The 17289-nt window shown below is 45.4% G+C and overlaps 1 protein-coding gene across 6 annotated transcripts in view; it reads right to left on the reverse strand.

Annotated features, from left to right (window-relative positions):
* The window catches only part of LOC144682720 (protein furry homolog), a 520809-nt gene that overhangs the window by 324002 nt on the left and 179518 nt on the right, over window positions 1–17289 (reverse strand). For all 6 annotated transcript variants that reach the window (XR_013577095.1, XM_078545350.1, XM_078545351.1 and 3 more), the window contains exons 5-10: window positions 10246–10336; window positions 8959–9038; window positions 8792–8872; window positions 7918–8086; window positions 6656–6748; window positions 6475–6573 (exon numbers count right to left, since the gene is read on the reverse strand). Coding sequence is in view for 5 of the 6 variants with exons in the window: in XM_078545350.1 (XP_078401476.1) it covers window positions 6475–6573; window positions 6656–6748; window positions 7918–8086; window positions 8792–8872; window positions 8959–9038; window positions 10246–10336 (613 nt within the window). In the remaining variant the exon portion in view is untranslated. The remainder of the gene's footprint in view (window positions 1–6474; window positions 6574–6655; window positions 6749–7917; window positions 8087–8791; window positions 8873–8958; window positions 9039–10245; window positions 10337–17289) is intronic.

Consider the following 17289-nt stretch of genomic DNA (forward strand, 5'->3'; position numbering starts at 1 on the left):
AGCCAAGAGGACACCTCCTCCACTGAAAAGCTGGAAATAAGCAGTCTGAAAGACCCACCACAGTGCTTACCCATACCCTCCACCAGCACAGAGACACACAAGTTGGTGGGGCCTACATCTGGAGCAGGTTCGGGTTCACAATCTGGTGGACACATGTCCGCAGCAGGAGAAGGCAGGTTCAGCAGAGCTCCCTGGCACTCAGAGGACTGCTGGGGAAGAGGCATCTGTGAGGTCCAAGTCAGATGACGAGCCTCTGGGTTTGGCCTTCCAACTCATTGTGGAGAGTCAGCAGAAGGCAGACATCACACACAGCTGTTGGAAGCCCTTAACAGAGTGACACGCGAGTCGGAAGAGTGTGTCCGCCTGCTCTCTGATGAAGTGGTTCCCACATGTTTGCGTATAGAAGTCTCCATGGGAAGGATGGCAGATGCCATGGAGACCCTGGTTCAGCAGAACACGGAGATTTGAGCAGACCTGCGCTCGATCGCGGCAACCATGGGTGAGTTCCTGCAGTGGCAATGCGAGAGGGCAACGGGGCACCTTGACGTCCCTCCAGGTGCTCCTTCCCATCAAGGAATCGGGCATCTGAAGGGAGGAAGAGCGGCAGATGGATACTTCTGGGTCATTCACTCAGGAATCTCAGAGGCTGTCCTCTCCCACCGAGTCCCCTTTGCCTGTGATCCCCCCTCAGCCTCATCCTCTGTCATCGCAGAGGGAGCAGCTGGCCCACAGGAGGACAGCTAAAGCATGCAAGGGCCTTCAAGGCCTTGGCTCTCCAAAGGACCCATGCCAAAGTCATCAGAGGCAACAAGGCCAACCATTTCACAGGCTGTCTCCACCCCTGCTGCTGATGTCAGTGCAGCACCTAGAAGAAGTGGTAGGCCTAGAAAAGTTAAGAATTTATGATCACAAGTGGGCGCACGGGTGAGCACATCTTGTCACTTTATAATATGAAAATATATTCACTTTCACTGAGTAATGGTGTCTTTCAGTTTCATTTACAAGCTTCACGAGTCCTCCCCCTGCAGACCACCCCCCCCACCCCCCCCCACTAGCAGTTCAGGTGCATGTAGCCGGACTAGGAGTGATTCTGAAGGGAGAAGTGTGTGTGTGGCAGGGCCTTTTGGAGCCTCATGCAAGCACTCTCCTATGCTCTCAGAGCATTCCTCCATCACACTCATCTCAATGTCCCAATAATTTTCAATGCGGCCTTTTACTTGTCCATGTGAGCTGACCTGCATCTCTGCCCACCCACTGATCACATTCCCATGTAGCATCTGTTCTTGCCCAACACGAGGTTCTTCTCACTTTCAATTTCAGAAGCATGGTTGTTGTAAAGTATGTTTTTAGCTCCCCCGTCCTTTCCCCTCCCCCAGTCACCCATGTCCTTTCCCCATCATTGTTGACACCCCCGGCATCACCTTCCACCTCCCCACCAACCAGAACCCTTTTCTTTCCAGGATGTCCAGGTGAATGTGTACGTTCTTTACCTTCCTGCGAATCCTAACCCCATCAACATTGACGCCTTCCTTCCCACCTTCAGGGTCCGTGTCTTTCTCCAAGTCCCCACCAACCACCTTCACAGTCCCTTCTACCGCTACCATCACACCCTCACCCTCCCACCCTACTGGTTCACTCTGCCCTCTCTCATACTTATCATTCCCTCCCACCACGACCACCCTCAGTTCACTCCCCAGGAGGCAGTCATTGAATCCACAGACCCCTCTCTTGCATGTTCACCTGGTCATCCCCCTTACTCCTTCCTCCATCCGGATTCCATCCGCATTCTGAACTGCCTCCCTCCTAGAACTCCTTCCTCCTCCCGAAATCCTGCCCCCCTCTGAACTCCTTCCCTTACACCTTCCTCCCCCGCCTTACACCTACCTCCTCAGCTGCTGCATTCTTCCGTTACATATTTTTGTTTATTCGTTCATGGGATTTGAGGGGGGGGGGGGGTGGCTCTAGCTAGTCCAGCATTTATTGCCCATCCTTAATTGCCCTTGAGAACTGAGCAGCTTGCTAAATCATTTCAGAGGCAGCCACATTGCTGTGGGTCTGGAGTCACATGTAGGCCAGACCAGATAAGGACAGTAGATTAAAACAAACACAAAAACTGAATTACCTGGAAAAACTCAGCAGGTCTGGCAGTATCGGTGGAGAAGAAAAGAGTTGACGTTTCGAGTCCAATGACCCTTCAACAGAACTGAGTGTAGTTAGGAGAGGGGTGAAATATAAGCTGGTTTAAGGTGGGGGGTGGGGTGGGGGGAGAGAAGTTGAGGGTGGGGTGGTTGTAGGGACAAGCAAGCAGTGATAGGAGCAGAGAATCAAAAGATGTCACAGACAAAAGGATCAAAGAGGTGTTGAAGGTGGTGATATTATCTCAGAGAATGTGCTAATTAAGAATGGATGGCAGGACACTCAAGGTACAGCTCTAGTGGGGGTGGGGTGGAAAGATTGACAAGGTATTAGTTGTAGATTTAAAAATAATGGAAATAGGTGGGACAAGAAAAATCTATATAAATTATTGAAAAAAACAAAAGGGAGGGGGAAGAAACGGGGTGGGGATGGGGGGAGGGAGTTTAAGATCTAAAGTTGTTGAATTCAGTATTCAGCCCAGAAGGCTGTAAAGTGCCTAGTCGGAAGAGGAGGTGCTGTTCCTCCAGTTTGCGTTGGGCTTCACTGGAACAATGCAGCAAGCCAAGGACAGACATGTGGGCAAGAGAACAGGGTGGAGTGTTAAAATGGCAAGCGACAGGGAGGTTTGGGTCTTTCTTGCGGACAGACCGCAGGTGTTCTGCAAAGCGGTCGCCCAGTTTGCGTTTTGTCTCTCCAATGTAGAGGAGACCGCATTGGGAGCAACGAATGCAGTAGACTAAGTTAGGGGAAATGCAAGTGAAATGCTGCTTCACTTGAAAGGAGTGTTTGGGCCCTTGGACGGTGAGGAGAGAGGAAGTGAAGGGGCAGGTGTTGCATCTTCTGCGTGGGCATGGGGAGGTGCCATAGGTGGGGGTTGAGGAGTAGGGGGTGATGGAGGAGTGGACCAGGGTGTCCCGGAGGGAACGATCCCTACGGAATGCTGCCAGGGGGGGTGAAGGGAAGATGTGTTTGGTGGTGGCATCATGCTGGAGTTGGCGGAAATGGCGGAGGATGATCCTTTGAATGCGGAGGCTGGTGGGGTGATAAGTGAGGACAAGGGGGACCCTATCATGTTTCTGGGAGGGAGGAGAAGGCATGAGGGCGGATGCGCGGGAGATGGGCTGGACACGGTTGAGGGCCCTGTCAACCACCGTGGGTGGAAAACCTCAATTAAGGAAGAAGGAGGACATGTCAGAGGAACTGTTTTTGAAGGTAGCGTCATCAGAACAGATGCAACGGAGGCGAAGGAACTGAGAGAATGGGATGGAGTCCTTACAGGAAGCGGGGTGTGAGGAGCTGTAGTCGAGGTAGCTGTGGGAGTCGGTAGGCTTGTAATGGATATTGATGGACAGTCTATCATCAGAAATTGAGACAGAGAGGTCAAGGAAGGGAAGGGAAGTGTCAGAGATGGACCATGTGAAAATGAAGGAGGGGTGGAGATTGGAAGCAAAATTAATAAACTTTTCCAGGTCCCGACGAGAGCATGAAGCAGCACCGAAGTAATCATCGATGTACCTGAGAAAGAGTTGTGGGAGGGGACCGGAGTAGGACTGGAATAAGGAATGTTCCACATACCCCATAAAGAGACAGGCATAGCTAGGGCCCATGCGGGTACCCATAGCCACACCTTTTATTTGGAGGAAGTGAGAGGAGTTAAAGGAGAAATTGTTCAGTGTGAGAACAAGTTCAGCCAGACGGAGGAGAGTAGTGGTGGATGGGGATTGTTCGGGCCTCTGTTCAAGGAAGAAGCTAAGGGCCCTCAGACCATCCTGGTGGGGGATGGCGGTGTAGAGGGATTGGACATCCATGGTGAAGAGGAAGCGGTTGGGGCCAGGGAACTGGAAATTGTTGATGTGACGTAAGGTGTCAGAGGAATCACGGATGTAGGTGGGAAGGGACTGGACAAAGGGAGAGAAAAGGAAGTCAAGATAACGAGAAATGAGTTCCGTGGGGCAGGAACAGGCTGACACGATCGGTCTGCCAGGACAGTTCTGTTTGTGGATTTTGGGTAGGAGGTAGAAGCGGGCCGTCCGAGGTTGGGCGACTATCAGGTTGGAAGCTGTGGGAGGAAGATCTCCAGAGGAGATGAGGTCAGTGACAGTCCTGGAAACAATGGCTTGATGTTCCGTGGTGGGGTCATGGTCCAGGGAGAGGTAGGAGGAAGTGTCTGCGAGTTGACGCTCAGCCTCCGCGAGGTAGAGGTCAGTGCGCCAGACAACAACAGCACCACCCTTGTCAGCGGGTTTGATGACAATGTTGGGGTTGGACCTGAGAGAACGGAGTGCAGTAAGTTCAGAGAGAGACAGATTAGAATGGGTGAGAGGAGCAGAGAAATTGAGACGGCTAATGTCACGCTGACAGTTCTCAATGAAAAGATCAAGAGAAGGTAAGAAACCAGAGGGAGGGGTCCAGGTGGAGGGAGAATATTGGAGGTGGGTAAAAGGATCCGTTGAACGGGGAGAGGACTCCTGCCCAAAGAAGTGAGCACGGAGACGAAGACGGCGGAAGAAGAGTTCAGCATCGTGCCGAGCCCGAAATTCATTGAGATGAGGGCGTAAGGGTATGAAACTAAGTCCTTTGCTGAGCACTGAACGTTCAGCATCGGAGAGGGGAAGGTCAGGGGGTATAGTGAATACATGGCTGGGGCTGGGATTGGAAGATGGGGTAGGGACGGAGGGACAAGCAGGGGTGGAGGGTCCCAGATGGGTGTTGGTGTCGATGAGTTGTTGGAGCTTGCGTTCCTTAGCACTTGAGAGAAAGAGAAAAAGTTTCTTGTTGAGGCGTCGGATGAGGCGAAGAATAAAATGAAACTGGGGGCACGCGCAGCTTTGAAAAAGGGTGCAGCGGTGCTGCTGGAGGGAGAGGTCGAGTGTGTTCATATGGCGGCGCATGGCACTGAGTGTGGATCTCAGAATGCGACGGGAACAGCAGTCCGAGAAACGTTTTATGTCCCGGAGATACCTGTAATCCTGGGTGGGTTCGAAACAAGAGGGATGGAATTTCAGTTGAAATCCACGTGTTTTTTTTAAGGACAGTAGATTTCCTTCCCTAAAGGTCATTAGTGAACCAGATGGGTTTTTATGACAATTGACAATGGTTTCATGGTCATTTTTAATTCCAGATATTTTACTAAATTCAAATTTCACCATCTGCCATGGTGGGATTTGAACCCATGGTCCCTAGGGCATTACCCTGAGTCGCTGGGGACCTGGGTTCAGTGACAATACCACTACGCCACCATCTCCCCTAAGACTCCATGCCACCTACCTCCCCCTGTGCTCCACCCCACCCCCCCCAACCCTGCCACGAACCTCACTCCCCCGACGCCATTGTTTCCCCCACCCAACCTCTCCACCTCCCCACCCCTTCACCCCCCCACCCCTTCACCCGGTATTGCTTCCTCTCCCAGTCAAAACTAGACCTTCCTCTCCACCCCATCGACGATCATCCGTAGCAGCCCATGACTAAGACCCTGGTGTCCCAAAGCAGACCCCAGACATCAATGGTGACCTTCCACCTTCTGTGAGCTGCTTCGCGGCAGAGCCGTGTCCAAGAAAATCCACCCAGCATGCGATGCACGTGTTCCTCCAGGTTCCGGTAGCCGTCGGGCTCCAGCATCTTATGCTCCTCGAATGTCTGTGAACTCTAAGTCCTAACTTCTGCACGTCACATTTGTCAAGACGTGTTCTGGACCGGCATGTTTTCCTGCCGACGTGCCCAGATGGCCCAGCGTGGGGGGAATTATTCCGGCAAGCAGTGATTATAATTACATGCAGATGTATTAAAATGATGCTCCCAACGTCTGGCGGCAGGAAACATGGCCCACCATTGACAGGTGGAACAGATGATTGCAAACTGGTTTTACAATGTCCTGAAACCAATTTTTGGCCTTCTAGCCATATTGTCTGCTCACGCCCGCCATGACGCCCAGCGCCAACGGGGATGGAAAATTCCAGCCATAGTGATTGTGTTCATTCGCAGAACTCAGCTGTAGCTCTTCTGTTTTACAGGTGACGTAATACGTAGTACTTATTAACTCTGGAGTGTGGACATGAGTAAACTGCCAGCAACTGTTTTGATATCTGATGCTGGTCGAAACAACAGCCTGTAAACGCTTTCCACATTATATTCACTTCATGCTTAAAAATAACAAGCACCTCAGTGTCACTGTTATATTTTACGGTATACTTTAAATACTTCAATTTTACATCCACACATCCCAGATGACCATGGTAAGTTTATTATGAAACAGTTGATTAGAACAAACAATCTACCTCCATCTTCCTTAAGGATGAATATTATAACATTCTACATTAATGAATGGAAGGGTTTACTCACCAACGAGTGTTTTTTGCGTGTTGACAATTCTAGTGTTGTGTCATAGAGACTTTCCACAAAGTTTCGAAGACATGGAACATTTACTTCATTTTTAACAGCCTTAAAAATAAAAAAATCTTATGTATATGCTGTGCAACTTATTCAACACAAATTAAAATTTAATATAATTGACTATACTCACTGCAGCCACTGGAAATAGAATTTCCACAAAAAGGCCAGCCAGTGCATGCCTGATGTCTTTGTCCTTAACTTCCAAAAAATACTGTGCACATTCCTAAGGAAACAAACCAAAATAAAGGAAGGAGCTTTAGTTCTAAAGAAAAATTGCATTGATTTTGTTAACAATTTAACATATTGATAAAAATCAAACAATTTCAACTCTAGATCTACATAAAACAATCAGCAATTATAATAAACAAATTATTCAGATTGCATATTTAAAAGTATTATAAGCTAAAACCTTTGCAGGTCACTTTGATTGACAATTAGCTTTTGGGACTTTTTGAAACTTTATTCACTGTGCTTACAGTGTATTTCAAATGTTTTTAAAAAAATTATTTGAAATTACGTATTAGTGGGGGTGAAATAAAGTCTTTGACAGTAGTGCAAAATGGGCACACAGTGAATTGGCAACCAGTTTTAGACCCTGCCAGATAAAGACAAAATACTGCGGATGCTGGAAATCTGAAACAAAAACAAAAAATGCTGGAAAAACTCAGCAGGTCTAACTGCTTCTGTGGAGACAAAGACAAAGTTAATGTTTCGAGTCAGTCATACGGACTCGAGACATTAACTCTGTCTTTCTCTCCACATATGCTGTTAGGCCTGCTGAGTTTTTCCAGCATTTTTTGTTTTTGTTTTAGACCCTGCCAGATTTTCTTTTCTATTCCATTGCCAGGAAGGTACTCCTTTAAAACACAGATCAAGGTCTGATGATATTATTCATCTCAGGCTACAATGTGAATTCTGCCCTTAGTGGGAAAGCTGCTGTAGCTTTCCCAAAAGGTGAAGGCCTGTTAGTGGAAGAAGCCATTCAAGGTAATTTCTCATGCTCCTTCATGCAGCCAGGATGAATAGAAGTGCTCCTCCAAGCTACACATGGAAAGTGTGGCCTCCCTGACCTAGTTTCCAGTTACGCACCATCACTCCTTTCCCACTGCCAGATATTCCTGGAGCTTCTGTCCACAGCTAAATGCCATCTGGTCATCCTATATTCCAGATGGGAAATTGACAACTGGTATATTGATGAGGCTTGCTGGTTAAAATGAGCATGGCCTCATTCTGCCACAGGTACACACGAAATTAACTCGCTCTCAATTTCACACCAGAAACCCACTGGGAGTTAAAGTCAAGCCCTTGATGCCACTGTTCTTTTATGCCAAAATGTTATGCCTAAATACATGTCGAACAACTAAACAAGCTTCAGGAGTCAAAATTAACTACCTGCATAAATTGGAAAGAGGCTTCAAAGTCCTCCACAGGATACATCTTAATTCGAAAGAACTTCATGCCCATTATGAGGCTAATACTGCTTTGAATCACATACGGGTTCTGTTCTTTCTGACGTAGTTCCTTAAGCTCTGACATAAATTTCTTTTTCACAGCTGGAAACCTATAAGGTGAAAAACATGATTCCATTCGTTATTTGCATTCTGTTATTAATTTTTAATGATATATTTGTCGTAATATTTTGTAAATCTCCCAGTAACTCGGATAGATTTAATGCTAATAGCATTTATTGAGATCAAGTAAACAAGGTCTATTTTCCGTCAAAAGCAAAATACTGCAGATGCTGGAGATCTGAAAGAAACACAAAAAATGCTGGAAATACTCAACAGATCAGGCAGCATCTATGGAGAGAAGCAGGGTTTACAATTCAGGTTAAGATGACCTTGGGCATAAGCTGTTTCCGGCAGCCTTCTGGTTCCAGCAGGCAGCCTCTGGACCACCCGATTTTCATTGACCAGCTGACACTTTCTGCCTGAAACAGTTAAGCAGCTGATTGGCAGAATTCCAATGAGACTCGGCAGTTAAAATCTGCCACTGATTCGTGTTCCCACACTAGATTACCATCTGCTCCTTCAAGATTCCATCTGGGAGCTAAAATTAGCCCTGGCATTCATGCCACAGTTGCAGCAAATATATGGTGGAAGATTGGTAACAGCTCTGTCGAGATTCCTGGCTAACGTCTTTCATTTTGTGAAGTTACTGCAGTTATTGTGATATGAAATTCTTGACAACGTAGTGTAAACAATCTTTATCCATTATTGCATATCCAAAACTTATTAAATACTGTAAAAAGATGCATGATACTCACTTTGATTGTGCCAGAACACCTATTACTTCTGCATATAAATCATCTATAATATGCATATTTCCAGTGTTGGGACCAAGGTAACTAAACAAAAAAAAAGGTAAAACGTCAGCAATAAAAATGTGTAAAAAGTTATTGAATAAGTTTATTAATGAGAATATATGTTTTACCCCTCTTTATATTTAAAGTGCTTGAATGCCAGGTTAATAACTTCATGAACCAAGTTGTCAGGTACAGGATGAAGTGAAATCTGAAAAGGAAATAAATATAGCTTTTAATCTACTTGAATAGCTGACATTGAGGGTGGCTTTCAACTGCTGGCCAACCATTTCTAGCGTGAAAAATGAGTGACTTGCAGAGGGAATTTGGGTGGCCACTTTGGAAATCTGAACCCTGATTTAATTTTTAGCCAGGTCTTTAAATGGATGTATAGCACTCCTGCCCAGAATAAGTGGGAAGTTGGTTAAATATAGAGATAGGATTCTCAGCCAAGTTGTGGGATCCCAATTGAAATATTCTTTATAAATGAGTGGAGCATGCATATTGGGCTCAGTTGTATGAAGTATTGAGCAACCTAATCATCGGTCCTTAAAGGTGCGCTCAGGAAAGGGTGAGGTCTGGATTTTCTTGTTAACCTTTTTGTGGTGCCAGGAGGAGGATTCATGCTCCTCAATGGCTGTCCACAGTATTCACAGGAAACAAATTGCTGGATCACCAATAGGTGTCATTGCATTTTTCAAATACAACTTCAAATTACCGTAACAGTAAAGTTATTTTTATGGTGGCAATTCATTGTTGCCATATTTTACATTAGAAGCTCTTGTATCTGCAACAAATGGTCGACACTGAAGAATTCAACATATAGGTACATAAACAAGATCAAAATTGCTGCTTGGTAGAACAGAATATGAATATTCCTGAAAAGAAAGACATGTTGCCAAAGCTTTTTGTCCTGCACTCATCAGGACAAATGCAAGAATGTCAAATTTCAAACAACGCAACAATTTACATTACAGGAGAAAAGAGTGCTGACTGGTTGGCAAGTCGACTCTGATTGGCCGAGGCGTTGCCTTAGAGAAAGCAATACTTGCTGCACAATCCTGAAGGCACTAATAACTGTACTAACACGCAATTTAAGATAATCAGTCAACGTGGCTTGCTCACTTTGCTTGCTAGAAGCGATATACATTGATACACAGGGACCCACTATCTGCAAATAAAAAGAATATGTTTAAGCCTTGTGCCTTTCTTAAATTACCCAAGAGCTTGGGGAGCCTATAATTCCCTGTTTCCTTCTCCATGGCAATGCCTTAGCCAATCAATCAGCACCCTTTTTCTAAATTGTTTTGGTCATTTGAAATTTAGCATTCTTGCTTTTGTCCAGATGAGTGCAAGATGAAAAGCTTTGGCAACATCCTTCTTTTCAGCAATATTCAAGATTGAAATTTGTTACTTACCTGTTTTAAAACTTCAATTAATACCAGAGAAAAAATAAAATCAATTGCTAGATCCCTTCTCTCAAGAAGATAATCCCTTTGTTGTTCATCACTGAAAGAACAAAAGTTAAAACTAAAATGTAATTAAATGAATTGTCCAGTAACATACAAATAATGATGAGTTTATCAAATACAAATGCATAAAATATAAAACTAAACATATTTAGTATGCACTTCCTGTCTCTTACAGATAAGTATCATAGTCAAATTTTGTTGTCACTGTTCTTAAAAAAAGCATAAAGAGGCAAAAGAAAGTTATCTGCACAATATGGGGAAAGTGCCCCAGGAACATATCATATCGGAGTCAATTTGGGCTCAATGGTAGCACTATGGTCTACAAGTCAGAGGAACACCCATTCTTGGGAACAATACTGAGGAAGTTCCCCTTTGTTGGAGGAATCAGGATTTCTGTACTGGGGTCAGGACCCTGACATCGGGTGAATTTTTGGATCCCAATCCCTTGATGCACAGTGCCTGATGCCCAGTGGACGAGCGAGTCAATTAGTGGCCAGGGTGCATGCTCACCATCCTTATCGGGCTCCGGAGACTGCATGGATAGTACGAGGCCTTGAGCAATGACACATCACCAACTCCACTTATGTGGGAGCTACTGGTGCAGGTAAGAGAGGTCACCTAAAGGAGGCATCCACTGAAGAGATTTTAACATTTTCTCCATTAAAAAGGTCGTGGCGGAGCGGGGAGGGGTCCCTGGTGGGATAGAGCTCTGGCCCTGCCCATGACTCTGCCGCCTCCCATTCCCTGGTCGTGTTTTGGCCTCCGTGAGGGCCCACAAGCCAACTGAAATGTTACAGTTGGCTTCTGCTTAGTGGCCTTATTAGGCCATTTAAATTGGCCTAACAGGTTACCATGGTGATTGCGGGCAGTTAGCTGTCACCATCTAATTCTCCTGGATCTAAAATGACCCAGATGTGGGACCACAGTGAAGCATGCCGTTGGGTGTCAGGAAGTTGCAGGCCTTCCACCCACAGTCCTCCAATGCCTTTTTAAAAATTCAGCAATTGTCTTCAGATGTGACGTTATATTCAAGGTTCAAATCAATCTGTACAGGTGGTCATAAAAAAACACCATGGCATTATTTGAAGAAGAGGAGGGGAGTTCTCCTGTTTTGTTGGTCAGGTATTCTTCAACCAATGCAACCAAAATAAATTAATAGGTTATTTACATTACTTATTTAGATGGAACTCTAATGTATGTAATTTGGCATCACATTTGCAATAACAATGCATAACAATGACTCTACACTTCACAAGTAATTCATTAAAAACTGTGGGCTGCTTTAGGATATCCTGAGGACATGAAAGTACTATATAAATGCATTTCTTAATTGCACCCAGCAAGAGGGCACTTCCTCAGTATTGCATCCAAGAGTGGGTGTTCCTCTGACTTGTAGACCATAGTGCTACCATTGAGCCCAAATTGACCCCAATATGATCTGTTCCTGGGGCACTTTCCCCATATAGTGCAGGTGACTTTCTTTTGTCTCTTCATGCTTTTGTTTTTAAGAACAGTGACAACAAAGTTTGACTATGATACTTTATTTGTAACAGGCAGGAAGTGCATACTAAATATATAAGTTTTGGATCACATTAAAAATCAAACAAAACCAGATTTATGACCAGCAGCTGAAGATCAAGCTCTAAATGACTTTCAGCTTTCACAACTCTTCCGCTGTTGCTAAATTATCAAGTGGCTTCTCCAATATCCAGTAAGCAGAAATTTCCTCCAATACAAACTTCATTCCGACTCCATTCCTTTCCTTGCAACTGTCTGAACCTGAACCAGGTTGCCTAAAATCTTGGTGTCATATTCGGTCCATTTGTGTGCACACTTTGGCCGCCACTCCAGACCCAAGTCTATAATTCCCATTTCTATTTTATTATTTTCCTCTCTTTTTTACTTCTTTTCTCTCCCTGCCCCTCATAGGCCCTTTCCCCTGTCGTTATGCCTCCTTTCAATTCACCCTTCTTGGCTTCTCTGCCCTTCAAAATCCCTAAATCAACCCATCAGTACACCACGCATTTCCTGCTGTCCTGCCACCATTCCCGGCTTGATTCTCTCATAGATAAGCGTTCTGCTTGCCCTCTTTGTCTGTCTTGGCATTCCTTAAGGACCAATCAAGCTACTCATCGCAGCCTCCTCAAAAGCAGCAACTCCACTACCCCATCTTATTCTCTTGTCAACTTTCTTGCCTAGCTAACTGGCTGGAGGCTGATTTTGCCAAACTTCTCCCTGTCCAACTCACCTTTCTCAGTGCTGATCCTATGAACTCTGCCAGTGGTCTAGTTATCACTGATCCTCTCTGCATCATCCTGTAGAATATCTATTCATTTATGAACAAAGCCCTTGAAATCCACAAGCTTATTGCGGATAAGTATTTTTAAAAATTCATTCATGGGTGTCGCTGGCTATGCCAGCATTTATTGTCTATCCCTAATTGCCCTTGAGAAGATGGTGGTGAGCTGCCTTCTTGAACTGCTGCAGTCCATTTGGTGTAGGTACACCCACGGTGCTGTTAGGGAGGGGTTCCAGGATTTTGATCCATCGACATCATAGCTTTGACAGGAACAAATTGTTGGATTTTATGTTTCTCAGTGGAGTGAGGGAGGCAGAACAGAAAGTGATCGGTCCGCTCACTCCCGCTGTCTTGCACATTGAATCAAACGTCAATGGCCAGTCAGTGGCCGTCCAGTAGGAAGGCAGCTAATTAGCATTGCAATGGAGGCTTCACACCCAATTGGGAGTCTAGGCTGGGAAGTCATGCAGCAGCGGGGTTGTGTCAACAGGAAGTCAGTCACTGCTACAAATTTAAAAGCTCCCTGTTCTTTCAATCCTTCTCTATTTCTCATGGCAGGCTCAAACAGATTAAAAAATGAGTTAAAAAATACAGACGCTGCCACCATCACCAGCAGAATCTGCTGCTACATTCAGCAGGTGCAGGGCCTATTCTTCTGCCCTTGTCATAGCAAAACACTCAAATTTTTTTTACATCCGATGTCCAAAAATGCAGCGGGCAACGAAAAATTCCTTATGACTGGATCGTTAACAAGCTCAATAGCTTGGTAATTAGTAATTTCAAAACGGCGGGTGGCTTTCCGATTTCTGTGCCTGCTCACCTTCTGTAATTTTGAAGTCTAAAGTCATGACGTCATATTGCCGCCTATGTTTGCGTGGGTTTTGAGGGGGCGGGGGGAGCACATCATCTGATTTGCAGCCATAAAATCCAGCCCATTTGGGAATGATGACACTGCCCCTAACTGAAGCCTCCCACCTGACTACACCTTTCGCCACTTTGGCCCCTTTCATTTATCAGGACATTTCTGCAACTACTGATTTACTCAACCACAGTCCCACCCATACCTTTGGAGCCTTAGTCCCCATAAAAGCCATCACTCTCTCACTCTGGCTATTTCCCCGGCATGGCACTCATCTCTGCTCCCTTAAGTCAAAGGAGCGAAGTCTTGAACAGAAACGTCAACAACTGGTTTTGTCATTCACTGCCAGGTCTGGCTGAACCAAATACAGCTTGATTGATCCTGTTTTTCTCTGCAAAAATCACTTACTGTTCTAGGATCATCCTGGAATGCAAAGGTAACGCCAGCCTCTTCTCTGCTGCAAGCTATCTTTTCAAACCTTTCTCCCCATCTTCTCACCCTCACCTCCAACGACAAATTTGAGGAACTCATGGATTTCTTTGTCACGAAGTTTGAGACCATCCAATCAGCTACTCCTGTCACTTCCTCCCTTTCCCTAGCCTTTCATGTCAAATTTCCTCTCAGCTCCCTCTGCCTTAATTCTGAACTTGTTTCCTTGTCTGGTTTCTGTCTTGTCTTAGCTCAAGCCATCTGTACACTTATCTTCTCCGTGAGACATACCTCCTGCTCTCTCGACCCTATTCTCTCCAAAATACTGACCACCCAGCTTTCCTTCCTGGCTGCCATGTTAGCTGACATTGTTAATGGTTCTCTATCCTCATGTTCCATCTCCCTCTCCTTCAAATCTGCCGTCATCACCCCTCTCCTCAAAAAAAAATGAACCCTTGACTCCTCCGTTCTTCGCAACTATTGCTCCATTTCCAACCTCCCTTTCCTCTCCAAAGCCCTTGAATGTACTGTCACCACCCTAATATTTGTTTCCAACTTTCCTGGAACTCCATGTTTGCATCCATCCAATCAGGTGTCTACCCTGTCACAGTTCTGGAACTGCTCTTATCAAAGTCACAAAAAGTATCCAATGTGACTGTAAAAAAAGCAAAAAATCTCTCCTCGTCCTTCTGTACCTCTCTGCAGCATCTAATACAGTTAATCACACTATCCTCCTGCGATACCTTGCCATCCTTGTCCAGCTGTGTGGATTTCATCCTTGTTTTCAAATCCATCACCCCTCCTACCTCTCTAACCTTCCACAACCCTACAACCGGTCAAGATATCAGTAGTCCACTAATTCCAGCTTCTTGATCATCCCTAATTTTAACTGCTCCATCACTGGCATCCAGGCCCTAAGCTCTGGAATTCCCTCCCTAAACCTTTCCACCTCTCTACCTCACTTCCCTCCATTAAGACACTCCTTAAAAATTATCTCTTTGACTAAAAGTTTGGTCATCTGCCATCCTTATGTGGCTTGCTGTCATATTTTGTTTTATAATGCCTCTGTGAAGCACCCTGGGATTTTTAAATACAAGTTGTTGTTTAAATGAACTTCTCAACACATATCCATGTCACCACTAAGGCTGCTAATTTCCACCTCAGTGACATCACTCTTCTCTGCTCCTGTCTCAGCTCATTTGCTACTGAAACCCTCATCCATGCCTTTGTTACTTCCAGACTTAACTAGACCTGCCCATGTCCTTACTCACATCTAATCTATTTCACCCATCATTGTGCTCACTGACCTAAGTCGGCATCTGGTTAAGAAACACCTTACATGGGATTACATAGGATAAATGGCACAGAAACATTCAGCCCAACCAGTCTATGCTGATGCTTATGCTCCATTCGAGCCTTCTCTGGTTTTTCCTCACCCAAATCTACTATCGTAGCCATCTATTCCCTCCCCCCTCATATGCTTGTCTTGTTTCCCCTTAAATGCATCTATACTATTTGTTTCAACCACTCCTTGTGGCAGCGAGTTCCACATTCTCACTACTCATTGGTAAAGAAATTTCTTCTGAATTCCCTATTGGATTTCTTGGTGACTATATTGATGGCCTTGAGTTATGCTCTTCCCACAAGAAGAAATAGTCTCTCTGTATCCACTCTATCCAAGCTGTTCATAATTTTAATGATCTCGGTCACTCTTCAGCCTTCTTTTTTCAAGACAGTAGAGTCCCAGTCTGTCAATCCTTTCTTGATATTTCTGGTATCTGCCTTGTAAATCTTCTCTGCACCCACTCCAGTGCCTCTATTATCCTTTAGATATTATGGTGACCATTACTGTATGCAGTACTCTAAGTATGATCTAACCAAGATTCGATACAGGTTTAGCATAACTTCCCTACTTTTAAATTCTATCCCTCTGGAAAAAAATCTGAAGCCTGATTTGCTTTTTGTATGGTCTTGCTAACTTGTGGTGCAACTTTTAGCGATTAATATAAAAAATTAATGTTAAAATTTTCATTCTTGCTTTCAAATTGCTCCATTGTCTCACACCTTCCTATCTCTGTAATTTCCTCAAGTCCCTGTCACACGCACATCACGTGCCCATGAATGCATGACAACAATGGACATCTTTATTTTTTAAAGCAGCATAGAATATGGACAATTTACCTTGGCTACTGTACTCACCTCTCTACGTCACTTCCCTCCATTAAGACACTCCTTAAAAATTATCTCTTTGACTAAAAATTTGGTCATCTGCCATCCTTTTGTGGCTTGCTGTCATATTTAGAGAGGGAGTCAAGCGACCATTTTGTGGTTTCTGTACAGAAATGGGCTCATACATGTCTGGACGTGTCTCTGGAAAGTCATTATAATGTAAACAACCTTTTGGAGGACCTTCCATTGAAGAGACATCAGGATGCAACAGATCACTTGTTGAATTTACAGTTACTATGGATGGAATCATCCCAGATTTGTACTAATTGCGGTACCAGGGGGGTAAGATGGCATTTTACCCGCCAGCCACAATGGCGGCTTTTCAAGCTGTATCATCTCAAACCTGCCGCATTAATTATGCATTCCCGGGAAGCACGCCGTTTCCATGGTGGGCGGGCTCTCATTTGCCCGCCACGGCATCACCTTGCAACTTCATCACCTTGCCACTTCATCATGCCAGGCGCCAGATTTAAAGTCCAGCGGGTGCACACCTCTCAGTGCTTCCAGCCCAAGACTGCTGCAAGGAAGACAAGATGGCCCCAAAATGGAAAACAACTGCAGCCCCCAGGTTTAGTGAAGTGTCCCTCAAGCACTTTTAGGATACCCTGGAGGCCTGCCATGATGTCCTCTACCCCCACTCTGGCTGCAGGAGGGGAAGCGGCATCATCAATCCAGCATGGGAGGCGGTGGCAGCGATGGTCAGCACCAATGCCCTGCAAAAGGACAGCCACCCAGTGCCGCTACAGGATCAATGGTCGCATCCGTTCCGCCAAGGTAATTCACTCTTCTCATCACTCTCAACTCACACACTCACAAACCCATCACACATCCACAGGGATTGCACACCCCAAGGGACAATACCACTAACTCTCACACGCACCCTCACATCTCCATCGGGCTCATACTGTCTTGAGCTCGCGTCCTCATTCTGTAAGCACACCACACAAACATTCCACACAGTGCCATGTGTCCTACTCACACACTCTCCGTTTGTTTTCAAGCTGGAGAAGCTTGCTCACATCAGCAGGAAGAGGTCCCAGACTGGGGGTGGAGTGACCCACATTAGACCCTCACTCACTTTGAGGAGTGTGTCATCACACTGACTGGTGAAGAAATGGACCATGCCTGCAGTGATGGTTAGCCAGGCGGCGAACACCCTCGTGAGGATCATACA

Source organism: Cetorhinus maximus, chromosome 7, assembly GCF_964194155.1.
Source record: "Cetorhinus maximus chromosome 7, sCetMax3.hap1.1, whole genome shotgun sequence".
Classification (NCBI taxonomy): domain Eukaryota; kingdom Metazoa; phylum Chordata; class Chondrichthyes; order Lamniformes; family Cetorhinidae; genus Cetorhinus; species Cetorhinus maximus.